Here is a 19,578-nt window from a genome sequence, read left to right on the forward strand (position 1 = left end):
TTGAGGGAAGAAGTGTCAAAGACCTGGGTTCTAGTCCTGGCTCTGTAAATAACTACTTTTATGTTTTAGGGAGAGTCAGTCCTACTGGTAGTTTAGTTAACATTTCTTGATTACTAATGAGGTTGAAAATTTCATATGTTTATTGGCCTTTGTGTTTCCTCTTAAATGACTTGCCTATTATTTTCCTTAGTCTGTTTTTCAATTGATTCTTGGTTGTTTTTGTCTTTTGACTTAAAGAGGCAAAAATATGTGAATAACTTTGTTGTGTAGCAAATTTTTAATCTCAGTTTGTTTATTTAACTTCTTTTGTCAGACAAGTTTAAAATTTAATCAGTTGCATTTGTTAGTCTTTTCCTTTAAGGCATCTTGATTTCATGCTTCAAAAGGGCTGCCTCACCTCAAAATAAATATAACTTCTGTATTTTCTTTCAAATACATATATGCGTATTTGAAAAAAAATTAGTTCTTTATCTGGAATTTATTTTTATGGGTGTTATGAAGTAGGGTTCTAACTTCGTTTTCCAAAGAGATGACCAATTATTCTAATACCATTTATTGATAAAATACATTTTTTGCACTGATACGAAGCGCAGTGTTTCTTCAGAAAAAATTGCATACAATTTCATACTGAAGTATAGGTCAAAGTTAAGAATCCTTGTTTTGTGGAGTTCTGCCCCATTATGGTTCAAATTTTAAAAATTATGCTCACTTTCTAGTAACTCTCTTCTTATACACTTTTTCTGTCAGTACCTACCCTCTAACTGATGATGGTAATTCATTAATAACTTAAAAATTGCTCCTTTCTAAAAGAATCATGACCTTTCCCCCCCTTGTTGATACAAGGAGGAATCATAGAGAAAATGACTTTTCTTTTAGTTGCTCTTTCCCTTGAACGTCACTGTTCTATTTCCTTTGTTTAATCTGATAATGCTGGTTTTAAATGTAGAAGATCCAAATTCATGAAAATATTTCAGCTTCAGTTTTCAGCAACCTTCCCCATCCACAATTAATATCAAATTTTCAACTGACCTGTTATTTGTCTTTTAAGTTTCTTGCTTATAGACTAATACTACATAATTGTTATTGTATTTTCTACTAAAAATAACTATAGTTTGTGGTTAATAGATTAACTGAATCTAGAACAATGATTTTTCCCAAAGAATTTCATTCTTTCTTTATCTAAAGAATAGGAGAAGGGGAACCGAACCAGAAGTTGAAACCAGAATGAACAAACCTTGTCTGTAGAGGTGGTTTGGAATTTTGTTAGACTCGTGTGTGTGCATGTGTGCTCATGCACACATGTGTATCTGTGTATTTATTTATTTTTATTTTTTAATTGTTCAGGAAAAAGCCAAAACAATGTTGGACAACATGAGCAAACTGGAGAAGGAACTATTCAAAGAGATGGAATCAATCCTTCAAAACAAGCATCTTGATGTGGATAAAATTGTTAATCTTTTTCCTCAGTGTACAAAAGATGAAATTAGAATTTATAAGCCAAATATTAGTTCTTAGTGATCGCATAAATGGTCAGCAATCTTCCTCAAAATTAGAATCTGTTACCTTGGTAAATAATATAAATTAAGTTTGAGCAGATATGATTATTCTTTAATAGCATTCAGGTGATAGCTTGGCTATTAAAACTACATGTAGCCTTGATGAAATATTGAGAAAGAAAATAACATTGGAATTGGACACATATATCATGGATAGCCAGGTATCACTTTAGGTACCGACTTGTATTTTTTTTTCTAGCCACAATACCTTTTTAAAAATCACAGTAACTAAATATCCAATTCTGCATAAAGCATGAAACATTAAAATAATGTATACATTTATTATAATTATATATTGTCCTCAATTTTCTGTTACAACAGAAAGCAGATTTTTCTTTAGTAATGGAAAATATTGTCTCAACTAATAAGTTTTTTGTGCTTTAGGCAAGTATTAGCCAGCTCTAGCAAAATTTTCTAGATTTACACATTGTCTTATTCCAGTCTTTTAATTATGCAAATGTTTTATTAAACTCAGACTTGCTCTTTGTCAAGACTTAGCTGACCAGTGAGCTTTTAGCTCTAATTGTCTAGCATTTTGTCGCCCATACCCCTTAACAGACTTTTATGTTAATATTTTTAGAAGAGCTTTCCTGGGAGATTAGGAAATGGAATAAGCCAAGACCTTAGGAGATATTATTTTGGTGTCTCAAATCTCTCTCATCTTTTACTTCTGTTCATTCAGTGAAAACAGGAACAGGAATGAGACAGTGGTGATGAAATAGAAATATTAGCATATTATGAACATTAAGAACGTTATAATATATATTATGAACATTATATATGAATAATAATACCTGTCCAAAGATTATAAAACTCTGTTAAAGGGCTTCCCTGGTGGCGCAGTAGTTGAGAGTCCGCCTGCCGATGCAAGGGACACGGGTTCATGCCCCGGTCCGGGAAGATCCCACATGCTGCGGAGCGGCTAGGCCCGTGAGTCATGGTCGCTGAGCCTGCGCGTCCGGAGCCTGGGCTCCGCAACGGGAGAGGCCACAGCAGTGAGGGGCCCCCGTACCGCAAAAAACAAACAAAAAAAACTCTGTTAAAGTTACACAGGGATTACCAAGTAAGACTCAAAGTTGGAAATATAAACAAAAGAAAAATCCAACTCAAAATAACACTATGTTTTTATTGGTTTCTAGGAATTTCCATTTTAGGTGTTTGATTGCATTATGATATTTATTGGTCACTATCACTGCAATTAGGATTATTACTAAAATAATGGATCATTATATTTAAAGAGTCCTCAGAAATTATTTTTTAAATTCTCTCATAAAAATCATAATCTGCCTGATGGCTCTTGTCTAATGCAGGGCTGCCATTACAAAAGAAAACTGTATCAAATGCTCAGTTAATTCTGGTTTGCCTTACATATAATTCAGTCATAGGTTCTTCCTAAATCATGAAGCCCCTTGGGCAACCCCCAAATGCCCCCCTCTCTTTTTTAATATGTGAGGAAACTAAGGGTAAGCAGTTCATTGATTTATTCAGGCACAGAAACGTGCCTCTCTCTAGGGCCCGCATGTTTTCACTTTCTCCTTTGACACCATGCTAGACCAAACTAGTACCAGGCTCTCACCTGGACCACTGCAGTTAAGTTCTTCTGCACTGATTTTTGCTCTTTATCTTCATCCACATGGGTCACTGCAGCTAGAGTGATCTATTAAAATTTTAAATATGTTCATGAATTTCCCTCCTAAAACTTTTTTAAAAAAATAGACTTTATTTTTAGAGCAGTTTTATGCTTAAAGCAAAATTGAGAAGAAAGTACAGAGTTCCCACGTACCCCTGTTCCTCTATCCTCCCCTCCACCATCAACATCCCCCACCAGAGTGGTACATTTGTCATAACTGATGAACCTACACTGACACATCATTATCACCCAAAATCCAGAGTCTACATTAGGTTTCACTCATTGTACATTCTATGGGTTTGGATAAATGTATAATGACGTGTATCTACAATTATAGTATCATACAGAACAGTTTTACTGCTCTGACTATCCTTTGTGCTCCACCTATTCATCTCTCCCTTCCCCTAACCCCTGGCAATCATCTTTTTACTGTCTCCACAGTTTTGGCTTTTCCAGAATATTGTATAGGTGGAATCATACAGTATGTAGCCTCCTTTTCAGATTGGCTCCTTAACTTAGTAATATGCATTTAAGTTTCCTCTATGTCTTTTCATGGCTTGATAACTCATTTCTTTTTAGTGATGAATAATATTCCACTGTCTGGATACCCTGGCTGCTGATATCCACTACTGAAGGACATCTGGTTGCTTCTGTGTTTTGGCAATTATGAATAAAGCTGCTATAAATATCCATGTGCAGGTTTTTGTGTAGACATGGTTTGAACTCATTTGGGTAAATACCCAGGAACATGAGTGTTGGATGGTGTGGGAAGGGTATGTTTAGTTTTATAAGAAACTGCCAAACTGTCTTCTAAAGTGACTACCGTACCATTTTGCTTTCCTACCAGCAGTCAATGAGAGTTCCTATTGTTCCACATCCTCGCCAACATTTGTTGTTGTCAGTGTTCTGGATTTGGGCCATTCTAATAGGTATGTAGTAGTATCTCATTGTTTTAATTTGCATTTCCCTAATGACATGATGCAAAGCACCTCTTAATATGCTTATTTGCCATCTATATTATCTTCTTTGGTGAGGAATCTGTTCAGATCTTCTCCTCATTTTAAAAAATCAAGTTGTTAATTTTCCTATTGTGTCTAAAACTGTAAAGAGTCAATGAGATAAGTCCCAATCCTTAACAACTATCAACAAGATCCTGCCAATCTCCCCCATCTATATCTTATTATGCTTTTTTTTTTTTTTTTTTTGCGGTATGCGGGCCTCTCACTGTTGTGGCCTCTCCCGTTGCGGAGCACAGGCTCCGGACGCGCAGGCTCAGCGGCCATGGCTCACGGACCCAGCCACTCCACAGCATGTGGGATCTTCCTGGACCGGGCACGAACCCGCGTTTCCTGCATCGGCAGGCGGACTCTCAACCACTGCTCCACCAGGGGAGCCCTATACTTTGTTTTTTTAAAGTTTCTATTCTGCTCTTTCAGTTCCTTGAATGTGCCCAGTTCCTTCATCATGACTGTACCCTCTGCTTGCACCATTCATTTCATGTGCTTTTAATATAAGTAGTTCTTTCCATCCTTTAGAGTTTTGCTGAAACATGACTTCCTCAGGGAAAATTTCCCCACTCAAGATCAAGCCTCTTGATACATACTCTGAGAGCCACATGTGATCCTGATCACAAGTGTAATTAAATGTTTAACATCTGTCTCTCACAGCAGAAGAAGCTTTATGAGGATAAGAACCATATTTTTTCCCACTGTTGTGTGCTTAATGTTCAACATTATGTCTGGCACAAGCTAGATGCTCAATAAACATTTAAATTAACATTCAAGGACTGATGGAGAGAATTTACACAGTCCTCTTCTGGGCTTGTAAAGTTGAGAAAATTAGCTAGACAATCTATCCGTACAACTTGATAGCCTTTTATAAGGCTGAGGTCAACCTATTCCCTTTTTCCATATTCAAAATAGGAATAATAACTCCCCAGATAAAGATAAGGATTATTATATTTATAAACAGCCAATTAATTTATAAAACATTTTGGGAGACTTTCACTCTATAAATCCAATATGGTATTGGGCTTTGGTACTTCAGTGAGTAATTAATACCTTGTGGTATATTTTAGAAAATTTAAGGTTTTCTTAAATTTCATGTGTTTCTTAAGAGTAAAAAACATAGTAGCTGGGGGGACCTTCAAGATGGTGGAGGAGTAAGATGTGGAGATCACCTTCCTCCCCACAAATACAGCAGAAATACATCTACATGTGGAACAACTGCTACAGAACACCTACTGAACGCTGGCAGAAGACCTCAGACTTCCCAAAAGGCAAGAAACTACCCACGTACCTGGGTAGGGCAAAAGAAAAAAGAAAAGACAGAGACAAAAGAATGGGGACGGGACCTGCACCTCTGGGAGGGAGCTGTGAAGGAGGAAAAGTTTCCATACACTAGGAAGCCCCTTCACTGGTGGAGACTGGGGGTGGGGGTGGGGGTGGAAGCTTCGGAGCCATGGAGGAGAGTGCAGCAACAGGGGTGCAGAGGGCAAAGCGGAGAGATTCCCGCACAGAGGATCGGTGCTGACCAGCACTCATGAGCCTGAGAGGCTTGTCTGCTCACCCGCCGGGGCGGGTGGGGGCTGGGAGCTGATGTTCCAGCTTCGGAGGTCGGATCCCAGAGAGAGGACTGGAGTTGGCTGCGTGAACACAGCCTTAAGAGGGCTAGTGCGCCACAGCTAGCTGGGAGGGAGTCGGGGAAAAAGTCTGGAACTGCCTAAGAGGCAAGAGACCATTGTTTCGTGGTGCGCGAGGAAAGGGGATTCAGAGCACCACCTAAACGAGCTCCAGAGACTGGCGCGAGCTGCGGCTATCAGCGTGGACATCAGAGACGGACATGAAATGCTAAGGCTGCTGCTGCAGCTACCAAGAAGCCTGTGTGCAAGCACAGGTCACTATCCACACCTACCCTCCCGGGAGCCTGTGAAGCCCGCCACTGCCAGGGTCCCGTGATCCAGGGACAACTTCCCCAGGAGAACAGTGTGCCTCAGGCTGTTGCAACGTCATGCCGGCCTCTGCCGCTGCAGGCTCGCCCCGCATTCCGTACCCCTCCCTCCCCCTGGCCTTAGTGAGCCAGAGCCCCCTAATCAGCTGCTACTTTAACCCTGTCCTGTCTGGGTGGGAACAGATGCCCTCAGGCGACCTACATGCAGCGGCAGGGCCAAATCCAAAGCTGAACCCCAGGAGCTGTGCAAACAAAGAAGAGGAAGGGAAATCTCTCCCCACAGCCTCAGGAGCAGTGGATTAAATCTCCCCAATCAACTTGATGTACCCTGCATCTGTGGAATACCTGAATAGACAACGAATCATCCCAAAATTGAGGAGGTGGACTTTGGGAGCAACTGAAGACTTGAGGTTTGGTTTCTGCATCTAATTTATTTCTGGTTTTATGTTTATCTTAGTTTAGTATTTACCTTATTATCATTGGTAGATTTATTGATTTGGATACTCTCTTCCTTTTTAAAAAAATATATATATTTTTCCTTTTTCTCTTTTTGTGAGTGTGTATGTGTATGCTTTTTTGTGTGATTTTGTTTGTATACCTTTGCTTTTACCATTTGTGCTAGAGTTCTGTCCTTTTTTTTTTTGATATAGTTTTTAGCACTTTATCATTAGTGGATTTGTTTTTAGGTTTGCTTGCTCTCTTTATTACTTTTTAATTTTAATACTTTTTTATTTTAATAACTTGATTTTTATTTTACTTTTTTCCTTCTTTCTCTCTCTCTCTCTCTCTCTCTCTCTTTCTTTTTTCTCCCTTTTCTTCTGAGCTGTGTGGCTGACAGGGTTTTGGTGCTCCAGCCAGGTGTCAGGCCTGAGCCTCTGAGTTGGGAGAGAGACCTCCTGGCTCCAAGTAATATCAAACGGCGAAAGCTCTCCCAGAGATCTCCATCTCAACACTAAGACCCAGCTCCACTCAATGACCAGCCAAACAACTAGCAAGACAGGAACACAACCCCACTCATTAGCAGAGAGGCTGCCTAAAACCATAATAAGGTCACAGATACCCCCAAACACACCACCGGATGTGGTCCTGCCCACGAGAAAGACAAGTCCAGCCTCATCCACCACAACACAGGCACCAGTCCCCTCCACCAGAGAGCCTACACAACCCACTGAACCAACCTTACCCACTGGGGGCAGACACCAAAAACAATGGGAACTATGAACCTGCAGCCTGCGAAAAGGAGACCCCAAACACAGTAAGTTAAGCAAAATGAGAAGACAGAAGTACACAGCAGATGAAGGAGCAAGGTAAAAACCCACCAGACCAAACAAATGAAGAGGAGATAGGCAGTCTACCTGAAAAAGAATTCAGAGTAATGACAGTAAAGATGATCCAAAATCTTGGAAATAGAATGGAGAAAATATGAGAAACGTTTAACAAGGACCTAGAAGAATTAAGAGCAAACAAACAATGAACAACACAATAAATGAAATTAAAAATTCTCTAGAACGGGCTTCCCTGGTGGCACAGTGGTTGGCAGTCCACCTGCCGATGCAGGGGACGCGGGTTCGTGCCCTGGTCCGGGAGGATCCCGCGTGCAGTGGAGCAGCTGGGCCTGTGAGCTGTGGCCGCTGAGGCTGCGTGTCCAGAGCCTGTGCTCTGCAACGGGAAAAGCCACAGCGGTGAGAGGCCCGCGTACCGCAAAAAAAAAAAAAAAAAAAATTGTCTAGAAGGAAGCAGTAGCAGAATCACTGAGGCAGAATAACGGATAAGTGACCTAGAAGATAAAATAGTGGAAATAGCTCCCACAGAGCACAATAAAGAAAAAAGAATGAAAAGAATAGAGGACAGTCTCAGAGACCTCTGGGACAACATTAAATGCACCAACATTCAAATTGTAGGGGTCCCAGAAGAAGAAGCGAAAAAAAAAGGGACTGAGAAAATATTTGAGATTATAATTGAAAACTTCCCTAATATAGGGAAGGAAATAGTCAATCAACTCCAGGAAGTGCAGAGAGTCCCACATAGGATAAATCCAAGGAGAAACACACCAAGACACATATTAAACTATCAAAAATTAAATACAAGAAAAAATATTAAAAGCAATAAGGGAAAAGCAACAAATAACATACAAGGGAATCCCCATAAGGTTAACAACTGATGGTTCAGCAGAAACTCTGCAAGCCAGAAGAGAGTGGCAGGACATATTGAAAGTGATGAAAGGGAAAAACCTACAACCAAGATTACTCTGCCTAGCAAGAATGTCATTCAGATTTGACGGAGAAATTAAAACCTTTACAGACAAACAAAAGCTAAGGGAATTCAGCACCACCAACCAGCTTTACAACAAATGCTAAAGGAACTTCTTTAGGCAGGAAACACAAGAGAAGGAAAAGACCTACAATAACAAAACCAAAACAATTAAGAAAATGGTAATAGGAACATATATGTCAATAATTACCTTAAATGTAAATGGATTAAATGCTCCAACCAAAAGCATAGACTGGCTGAATGGATACAAAAACAAGACGTGTATATATGCTGTCTACAAGTGACCCACTTCAGACTTAGGGACACATACAGACTGAAAGTGAGGGGATGGAAAAAGATATTCCATGCAAATGGAAATCAAAAGAAAGCTGGAGTAGCAATTCTCGTATCAGACAAATTAGACTTTAAAATAAAGACTATTACAAGAGACAAAGAAGGACACTACATAATAATCAAAGGATGAATCCAAGAAGAAGATATAACAATTGTAAATATTTATGCACCCAACATAGGAGCACCTCAGTACCTAAGGCAAATGCTAACAGCCATAAAAGGGAAAACTGACAGTAACACAATCATAGTAGGGGACTTTAACAACCCACTTTCACCAATGGACAGATCATCCAAAATGAAAATAAATAAGGAAACAGAAGCTTTAAATGATACATTAAACAAAATGGACATAACATATTTACAGGACATTCCATCCAAAAACAACAGAATACACTTCCTTTTCAAGTGCTCATGGAACATTCTCCAGGACAGATAATATCTTGGGTCACAAATCAAGCCTTGGTAAATTTAAGAAAATTGAAATTGTATCAAGCATCTTTTCCAACCACAGTGCTATGAGACTGGATGTCAATTACAGGAAAAAAATCTGTAAAAAATACAAACACATGCAGGCTAAACAATACAGTACGAAATAACCAAGAGATCAATGAAGAAATCAAAGAGGAAATCAAAAAATACCTAGAAACAAATCACAATGAAAACATGAAAACCCAAAACCTGTGGGGTGCAGCAAAAGCAGTTCTAAGAAGGAAGTTTATAGCAATACAGCCCTACCTCAAGAAACAAGAAACACCTCAAGTAAACAACCTAACCTTACACCTAGAGCAATTAGAGAAAGAAGAACAAAAAACCCCCAAAGTTAGCAGAAGGAAAGAAATCATAAAGATTAGATCAGAAATAAAAAGAAATGAAGGAAACGATAGCAAAGATCAATAAAACTAAAAGCTGGTTCTTTCAGAAGATAAACAAAATTGATAAACCATTAGCCAGACTCATCAAGAAAAAAAGGGAGAAGACTCAATAGAATTAGAAATGAAAAAGGAGTAACAACTGACAGTGCAGAAATACAAAGGATCATGAGAGATTACTACAAGCAACCATATGACAATAAAATGGATAACCTGGAAGAAATGGACAAATTCTTAGAAAAGCACAACCTTCCAAGACTGAACCAGGAAGATACAGAAAATATAAACAGACAGATCACAAGCACTATTGAAACTGTGATTAAACATCTTCCAACAAACAAAAGCCCAGGACCAGATGGCTTCACAGGTGAATTCTATCAAACATTTAGAGAAGAGATAACACCTATCCTCCTCAAACTCTTCCAAAATATAGCAGAGGGAGGAACACTCCCAAACTCATTCTATGAGGCCACAATCACCCTGATACCAACACCAGACAAAGATGTCACAAAAAAAGAAAACTACAGGCCAATATCACTGATGAACATAGATGCAAAAATACTCAACAACTAGCAAAGAGAATCCAACAGCACATTAAAAGGATCATACACCATGATCAAGTGGGGTTTATCCCAGGGATGCAAGGATTCTTCAGTATAATGCAAATCGATTAATATGTGTGATATACCATATTAGCAAATTGAAGGAGAAAAACCATATGATAATCTCAACAGATGCAGAAAAAGCTTTTGACAAAATTCAACACTGATTTATGATAAAAACCCTCCAGAAAGTAGGCATAGAGGGAACTAAACTCAACATAATAAAGGCCGTATATGACAAAACCACAGCCAACATTGTTCTCAATGGTGAAAAACTGAAACCATTTCCTCTAAGATCAGGAACAAGACAAGGTTGCCCACTCCCACCACTATTGTTCAACATAGTTTTGGAAGTTTTAGCCACAGCAATCAGAGAATAAAAAGAAATAAAAGGAATCCAAATCGGAAAAGAAGGAGTGAAACTGTCACTGTTTGCAGATGACATGATCTATACATAGAGAATCCTAAAGACGCTACCAGAAAACTACTAGAGCTAATCAGTGAATTTGGTAAAGTAGCAAGATACAAAATTAATGTACAGAAATCTCTTGCATTCCTATACATTAATGATGAAAAATCTTAAAGAGAAATTAAGGAAACACTCCCATTTACCATTGCAACAAAAAGAATAAAATACCTAGGAATAAACCTACCTAAGGAGACAAAAGACCTGTATGCAGAAGACTATAAGACACTGATGAAAGAAATTAAAGATGATACAAAAAGATGGAGAGATATACCATGTTCTTGGATTGTTAGAATCAACACTGTGAAAATGACTATAATACCCAATGTAATCTACAGATTCAATGCAATTCCTATCAAATTACCAATGGCATTTTTCACAGAACTAGAACAAAAAATTGCACAATTTGTATGGAAACACAAAAGACCCCGAATAGCCAAAGCAATCTTGAGAAAGAAAAATGGAACTGGAGGAATCAGGCTCCCACACTTCAGACTATACTACAAAGCTACAGTAATCAAGACAGTATGGTACTGGCACAAAAACAGAAATATAGATCAATGGAGCAGGATAGAAAGCCCAGAGATAAACCCATGCACATATGGTCACCTTATCTTTGATAAAATTGGCAAGAATATACAATGAAGAAAAGACAGCCTCTTCAATAAGTTGTGCTGGGAAAACTGGACAGCTACATGTAAAAGAATGAAATTAGAACACTTCCTAACACCATACACAAAAAGAAACTCAAAATGGATTCAAGACCTAAATGTAAGGCCAGACAATACGGAACTCTTAGAGGAAAACATAGGCAGGACACTCTATGACATAAATCACAGCAAGATCCTTTTTGACCCACCTCCTAGAGAAATGGAAATAGAAACAAAAATAAACAAACGGGACCTGATGAAACTTAAAAGCTTTTGCACAGCAAAGGAAACCATAAACAAGACGAAAAGACAACCCTCAGAATGGGAGAAAATATTTGCAAATGAAGCAACTGACAATGGATTAATCTCCAAAATTTACAAGCAGCTAATGCAGCTCAATATCAAAAAAACAAACAACCCAATCCAAAAATGGGCAGGACATCTAAATAGACATTTCTCTAAAGAAGATATACAGATTGCCAACCAACACATGAAAGGATACTCAACAACACTAATCATTAGAGAAATGCAAATCAAAACTACAATGAGTTATCACCTCACACTAGTCAGAATGGCCATCATCGAAAAATCTACAAACAATAAATGCTGGAGAGGGTGTGGAGAAAAGGGAACCCTCCTGCACTGTTGGTGGGAATGTAAATTGATACAGCCACTATGGAGAAGAGTATGGAGGTTCCTTAAAAAACTAAAAATAGAACTACCATACGATCCAGCAACCCCACTACTGGGCACATACCCTGAGAAAACCATAATTCTAAAAGAGTCATGTACCACAATGTTCATTGCAGCTCTATTTACAATAGCCAGGACATGGAAGCAACCTAAGTGCCCATTGACAGATGAATGGATAAAGAAGATGTGGCACATATATACAATGGAATATTACTCAGCCATAAAAAGAAACAAAATTGAGTTATTTGTAGTGAAGTGGATGGACCTAGAGACTGTCATACAGAGTGAAATAAGTAAGAAAGAGAAAAAAAAAATATATATATATAAATACTGTATGCTAACACATATATATGGAATCTAAAAAAAAAAAAAGTTCTGAAGAACCTAGGAGGAGGAGAGGAATAAAGACGCAGATGTAGAGAATGGACTTGACACGGGGAGAGGGAAGGGTAAGCTGGGATGAAGTGAGAGAGTGGCATGGACATATATACATTACCAAATGTAAAATAGATAGCTAGTGGGAAGGAGCTGCATAGCACAGAGAGTTCAGCTCGGTGCTTTGTGTCCACTTAGAAGGGTGGGATAGGGAGGGTGGGAGGGAGATGCAAGAGGGAGGAGATATGGGGATATATGTATATGTACAGCTGATTCACTTTGTTGTAAAGCAGAAACTAACACACCATTGTAGAGCAATTATACTCCAATAAAGATGTTAAAAGAAATAATAACAGTTGATAAAAGAGTAACAGGAAAAGAGAGGTTTAGTCATAAAATGAGGTTAGCTAATATTTAATAAGCTCATGATTCCCTAAGGTGTGCCAGGCTCTTTATGAAAGTTATTAGATTTAGGGCTTCCCTGGTGGCGCAGTGGTTGAGAGTCCACCTGCCGACGCAGGGGACATGGGTTCGTGCCCCGGTCCGGGAAGATCCCCATGCCGTGGAGTGGCTGGGCCCGTGAGCCATGGCCACTGAGCCTGTGCGTCCGGAGCCTGTGCTCCGCAATGGGAGAGGCCACAACAGTGAGAGGCCCACGTACCGCAAAAAAAAAAAAAAAAGAAAGTTATTAGATTTAATAAAGGTGTTAAAACTATGGAAAAAAAATATAGTAGCTGAAATTTAAGGTTTTTTTTTAGTCAATCCTTAGATGATGTGGTTTATTATTTACCATTACATAATAAACCAAGGGAATAATCTAATAAACTGAGTATTTTAAAGAAAGCTAATTTGATCTTTGATGACAACATCCATTTACATATTAATTTTCAATAAAAAAATTTGCCCTAGAAATAATTTTGCAGTCTAGAATTTTGGAAATCTAGTTCCTATTTGTAAAATTTGCTGCCAAATAGGTTCAACAGGGTTAGTGTTTTCTCTTTTTAATTGATTTTAGGCTTTTATCATAACAACTGTAGAAATTTATCATCCCATCTTTTCCTGAAAAATGGTGGTAACATTTCTCATCTGAACTGTTTCCAACCATAACTCATTACTTCATTACCTAGTTTAGTGATCTAAAGTAATTTAATATTTTACATGATATGAGGTATGATGGGGCAAAAACCAAGCTGTATTCTACTGCATAGCAAATGTAACATAATAGTTTTACATTATTTTTTGCTTTTAGAAGCTGACTGATCATTAATCGTTATTCCTAAAATGCCAAGCACAGTTTACCTTATTCTAAAAATACTGAAATTTAAATACAAGTTAGGCATGGAATTACTCATTGAGAACAAAGAAAAAGAACAATTGACCATGCTGAAGACTGGTATAAAAGGGGTAGATTTTAATCAAAACAGTATTGGATAATTTTCTCATCTGTGACCCTGCATATTAAAAATTATGAAATATGTGAGGACTCTAATGTCATATTGACTCATGAATAAAATGTGTTTACTGAGTGCATAATTGCGCAAGGCCTTGTGCACAGATCCCATAGGGTCATGAAGAATAGAACAATCTCAGGAGACCCATTTAAGGAAACATTGAAAACGTATAGAAAAGATCTCTCTGATGGCTTCTGCATTATTCAGATTACTCAAAGAAAAGACGTTGGCACTGCAAGTTAAAATAGATATTTTATTGAGAAACTTGCTTTGTCAGTGAGTGAGTAAAAGTTACAAATATTTTTATTTAATAAAATTAGCTTATCCTTAATTCTAAAAACATCTCTTAAAAGCTTTCATTATCTGAAACTGCAGATCATTCTGAGTCAGGGTTTTCTTTTAGTGTCTTCCATGGAAAAAGATGCTGCCAATTCCTGTCATGCAAATAACAGAACATGTGTAGTATGACTTGTTCACAAGCAAAACAAATTCCCCACTTGAGTCTGAGTTTCTTGCATGCATATGAATTAATATCTTTATTGCTGTAACTATAAAATTCTCTTGGTACAGCAATGAGGCTTTATGCTTACTCCTGAGGATTCTAAGAGTTATAATAATGTGGTCATATATATTTTTTTAAGTTATGTAGCAGACAGTTCTGCTGAAAAACCCCATTCCCCAGTTATAACTTAAAATTGGTATAGGTTAATACTACACACTAATGTGTAATTTACTTGTTAAGTACACTAGGCTTCCATGCAGGTTTTTTTTTTTTAATTACATTTTTGTTGCATTAAAAGGGCAATGATTTAACCCTATAAATTATTTTCTAAATGGTTTTTACATATAAGACACTAAAAGTATGAGACAAATAAATATTTGAAACGGTTTTAAATAAGTTAAACCAGTACTAACAGCTAATAATTAAGTAGAGGGCAACATTTAGTAATTTTAAAATTTATAAATTTTTATACATGGACACTTAAAAAAACTAAATTGTAAATGTAAAAATAGGATGTTAGGCATAGAATTTTAAAATCTTGGCTTGAATTACATAGTTTTTTCTTCTCTTTAACTGCAGGGAATAAGGTAATAGGTAATAAGGTAATCTCTGTCCTTCTGCCCAGAGATGCTTTGTGCAAACACCAGAAATGATATATCACACAGCAATAATTTTGCTGATAAATTTAAATGGATCTGCTCAAATTATTACTTTTAGTACAAAAGCTAAAGGTTAGACTATACTTCTGTTGATGAATTTTAGAGATAATAATATTTATGGAGGTTCTTATTTCCCTCCTAATGGCACAGATTAGTACGTTGGATAGAAAAGCAAGAGGAGATGAAGCACTTGTTTTTTAAAAAAGTGCTTCTAGTTTTTAATGAGTACTCTTTTTCAAGGGAATGGAAAAATAGAATAAGAAGGCCTCTCATAAGAATCAATGAAATCTTTTTTAGTGCTATCAATACGTGCAAACTGGTGCTATCAATACGTGCAAACTGGTCATAATTTAAGGTCCATATCCTCCCAACAGCTGCCAAATTTGGCAATTTGAAAGAATAGTAAATTGGATATTGATTTTGAAATTACAGCACGCAACTGCAGGGAACAATGTTTTAAAATATTGGCATAGTTTATAGTAATTATTATATTCATTATCAGAACTTTAAATTTGTTTCTCTTTTTTCTAAGTCAATTTCCTGTGTGTTTTACATACACATGAAATCACAGAATATTAGCACGGGGGGTGGGAACATGTCTTGTCAAATTTTACAGAAGAGGCAACTGAGGCTCAGAGAGGTTGTGATTTGCCCAAGGTCCCCTAACTAATAAGTAACAGATCTGGGGCTAGAATATGACTCCATGTGGGCTTGTCTCCATTTATAACTTAGGTCTTAAGGGATGGGGATGAATGCTCAATTTCTTTGTATCTTTGTATCTGTTGGGGAATGTTTGCATTAATAGCAGGAGGACTCTGTTCAGGACTCTTTTGAAGAAATCTGTAAAACAAGTACTCATCCCGAAATTCATAATTGTTGGTGATATGTTGGATGACTCCCCCTTGCACCAGTTTATCTCCGTATATCACAGCTTCACCACGGTCGGAGGCAAGGCCAACTTCAATTAGCCAGCTCACCAGGTCACAGCCACAGAAGGTCCCGACAGAAGTCTTTGCACCACACCTGTATGTCAAAGGAATGATTCACCCATATGTTCTGTAAATCTGGTATCAGCACTGCATGATGGAGGACAAGCAAGGAAAAATAGAAGGAGACGGGGAAAGACAGCATGACAGTTAAAAGGTGGCAGGGATGAAACTATTCTGAATGTAAAGGGTTTATTAAATTACCTGAACCTAGAAAGACCCACCAGAGAAAAACAAAATAGGCCAATAATGCTTGTGAAAACAGAAACACTTAAAACAAATGACTTAGATAATGTAAGTGCATCAACAAATAAATATTCTTTATAGAGTAGATGGTCTTTTATGGTCAGATGCATTCTATAGATAGCAATTATATATTTTATAAGTTATACTCAGTTAAAATAAATAATTTAATTGTCTCAGGAGCATTAAATAATATTTTTGCAAGCTCTTAAGAAGTGACAATTTTTATTAAATTACTGAAATCAAACTTTTTATTTTCTGCTTATCACAATACCTTTCTTCATGCCCTGAGCAAGATAATCTTACTGATATGTTAGGAATTTGCTCCATTAAGAAGCAGGCAGGGCTTCCCTGGTGGCACAGTGGTTAAGAATCTGCCTGACAATGCAGGGGACATGGGTTCCAGCCCTGGTCCAGGAAGATCCCACATGCCGCGGAGCACCTAAGCCCATGAGCCACAACTACTGAGCCTGTGCTCTAGAGCCCATGAGCCACAACTACTGAAGCTGCATGCCACAGCTACTGAAGCCCGTGCACCTAGAGCCCGTGCTCCACAACAAGAGGAGCCACCGCAGTGAGAAGCCTGAACACTGCAACGAAGAGTAGCCCCTGCTCGCCGCAACTAGAGAAAACCCACGCTCAACAACGAAGACCCAACGCAGCCAAAAATAAAAAAAATAAAAAAAGAATGAATATTAAAAAAAAAGAAGCAGGCAAAGGGTAAGTGAGATCTGTCTTGCTATAAATCTAAGATTTGTTTTTCATAGTTGTTGACTATATTCCCCACACTGTACATTTCACCCCTGTGATTCATCTATTTTACAACTGGAAGTCTGTACCTCTTAATCTCCATCACCTATTTCTTTCTTCCCCCCAACCTCCTCCCCTCTGGCAACCACTTGTTTGTTCTCTGTATCTATGACTCTGTTTCTGTTTTGTTATGTCTGTTCATTTGTTTTGTTTTTTTAGATTCCACATATAAGCGAAATCATACAGTGTTTGTCATTCTCTGTCTGACTTATTTCACTTAGTATATTGCCCTCTAGGTCCATCCACCTTGTCGCAGATGGCAGGATTTCATTCTTTTTTTGTGGCTGGGTGATATTCCCTTCTATATATATACCCCATCTTCTTTATCCATTCATCTACTGAGGGACACTTAGGTTTCTTCTATATGTTGCCTATTGTAAATAATACTGCAATGAACAAAGGGGAGCACATATCTTTTCTAATCAGTGTTTTTTATTTTCTTTGGGTCAATACTCAGCAGTGGAATTGCTGGATCATATGGTACTATTTTTAATATTTTGAGGAATTTCCATAAGATTCCTCAGATTTTTTTTTTTTTTTTTTTTTTTTGGGCATGCTGCATGGCTTGTGGGATCTTAGTTCCCAGACCAGGGATTAAACCCACACCCCCTGCACTGGAAGTACGGAGACTTTTTTTTTAAAATAAATGTATTTATTTTACTTATTTATTTTTGACTGCGTTGCGTCTTCGTTGCTGCAGGCGGGCTTTCTCTAGTTGCGGCGAGTGGGGGCTACTCTTCATTGTGGTGCGCGGGCCTCTCATTGCAGGGGCTTCTCTTGTTGCGGAGCACAGGCTCTGGGCACGTGGGCTTCAGTAGTTGTGGCGTGTGGGCTCAGTAGTTGTGGCTCGCGGGCTCTAGAGTGCAGGCTCAGTAGTTGTGTCACGTGGGCTTAGTTGCTCTGTGGCATGTGGGATCTTCCCGGACCAGGGCTCAAATACGTGTCCCCTGCATTGGCAGGTGGATTCTTAACCATTGCGCCACCAGGGAAGCCCCAGTGCGGAGTCTTAATCACTGGACTGCCAGGGAAATCCCAGATTCCTCAGATTTAAAAAGTTTTTGATAATAAATCTGCTTCTTAATTATTTAAAATTTGTCTTCCTAATGCAAATGTGAGGGTGCCTCAGGTATGAATAAAAAGACAAGGGAAAAAGAAATGTAAAAAAACAAATTAAGTAGATTCTGTTCATTTTTATACAAGTATGCAATAGATAACATGAATCTGTCCACAAGCATTAGTTAAGCTGCAAAACCTAAAGTGCTTGATAATAGGAAACAGTGGATGAATATCAAGATGAAATGAGAAATAGGTGACAAAAATTTTAAAGCATTTAACCACAAATGAATGTACATTAGCGTTTCATATAAAAATTAGAAAAGAGGTTAATATACATGAAAAAATTTCTCAAGTACACAAAATCACAATATTGTAATATCAGTATTTTACTTAGTAATAGGATATCTTAATTTATGCTTTGCAACTACAAACATCACTTTAAACAAAAGCCTGAATGTTACACCCGGAGCCTGAGCCTTTTTCCTCCTCATTGATTTTAAATTTATAGCCCTACACCTTCTAATCCAGATACCAAGTGATTAATATTTGCTTCCTGATGACTGATCAGGCAGCTACAACCACAGCCCACGGAGTTGTGCCGAGTGGCAGAGGATTAGCCACTATGCAGGATGCAGAGCAGTCCCATCACCAGCCTGTGCCCATTTGCCATCTGGGATGGAGGCAGCCTGACAGCCCTGCAAATGGCAAAGGGCTATGCCAGTCGGCAATCACAGTGGGCCTGGTGGAGGTAACACAGAGTTCCTTTTTTTAAATTTTAAAAAGCAATTTTAAATAGTTGAAACTATCCATAGATGGTACTTTGAAATAATTGTGTTTGGGCCTTTAAGGGTGGGAAACTAATATTTTTTCATAGCTTACCATTTCCAGAAACTGGGCTAGGCGCATCATATAGATTTTGTTATCTAATGCAAACAACCCCAAGAGCCAGGTATTTTAAAGAAGAGGAAAACTAAGGTTTAGAGACTTAAACTTGCCCAATGTCACAGAGCTAATAAGTGGCAGATCCAGTAATTGAGTTCTAGTATTAGTCCCCACCCAGTGAGTCCCCTTTCCACGAGCTATACCAGGATACCTCAGTTATAATGAAATATAGTGGCATAATATTTGTACATATTCTGAATGGTAATTTTCATAAATTTTCAATTTTTCAGTTATAGACATAAAAGTATTCTTAATATCATGTTTTGGTTTTTTCTCTTTTTTTGACAACCAAAAATATTGGCACTAAAACATTTGTTTATTCTTTTCCTGCTGTATACTCCATACAGGATTAGAAGAATAAATATGCTGTCACAGACTGAAGATTAGGACTTGAGGTGAAAAATAAGCAGCAGAATTAATTAAGAGATAGAAATTTCATTTCATTTTCTTAACAATATCATTAGTAATATGAAATAGCATATGACTAGCATACTCCTAGGAGATGGGGAATATAAAATCACTTCTAAATACAATG

The 19,578-nt window shown here is 37.9% G+C and overlaps 2 protein-coding genes across 6 annotated transcripts in view; one reads left to right on the forward strand and one right to left on the reverse strand.

Moving 5' to 3' along the window:
• The window catches only part of SCRN3 (secernin 3), a 37,060-nt gene extending 33,215 nt beyond the window's left edge, over positions 1 to 3,845 (forward strand). For 2 of the 3 annotated variants that reach the window (XM_082841288.1, XM_082841287.1), the window contains one exon: positions 1,345 to 3,845. In XM_082841288.1, the coding sequence (XP_082697414.1) occupies positions 1,345 to 1,515 (171 nt within the window). In that variant the 3' untranslated portion in view covers positions 1,516 to 3,845. The remainder of the gene's footprint in view (positions 1 to 1,344) is intronic. The other variant, XM_082841289.1, reaches the window with a different exon arrangement.
• A 10,272-nt stretch (positions 3,846 to 14,117) lies between these two features.
• GPR155 (G protein-coupled receptor 155) overlaps positions 14,118 to 19,578 on the reverse strand; it is a 43,054-nt gene continuing 37,593 nt past the window's right edge. Inside the window, exon 16 of one of the 3 annotated variants that reach the window (XM_082841327.1) lies at positions 14,118 to 16,029. In XM_082841327.1, the coding sequence (XP_082697453.1) occupies positions 15,735 to 16,029 (295 nt within the window). In that variant the 3' untranslated portion in view covers positions 14,118 to 15,734. Of the gene's footprint in view, positions 16,083 to 18,687; positions 18,797 to 19,578 lie in introns of those variants that run through there. The other 2 variants (XM_082841329.1, XM_082841328.1) reach the window with 2 other exon arrangements.

This window comes from Leucopleurus acutus (assembly GCF_964270905.1).
Source record: "Leucopleurus acutus genome assembly, chromosome: 6".
Lineage (NCBI taxonomy): Eukaryota > Metazoa > Chordata > Mammalia > Artiodactyla > Delphinidae > Leucopleurus > Leucopleurus acutus.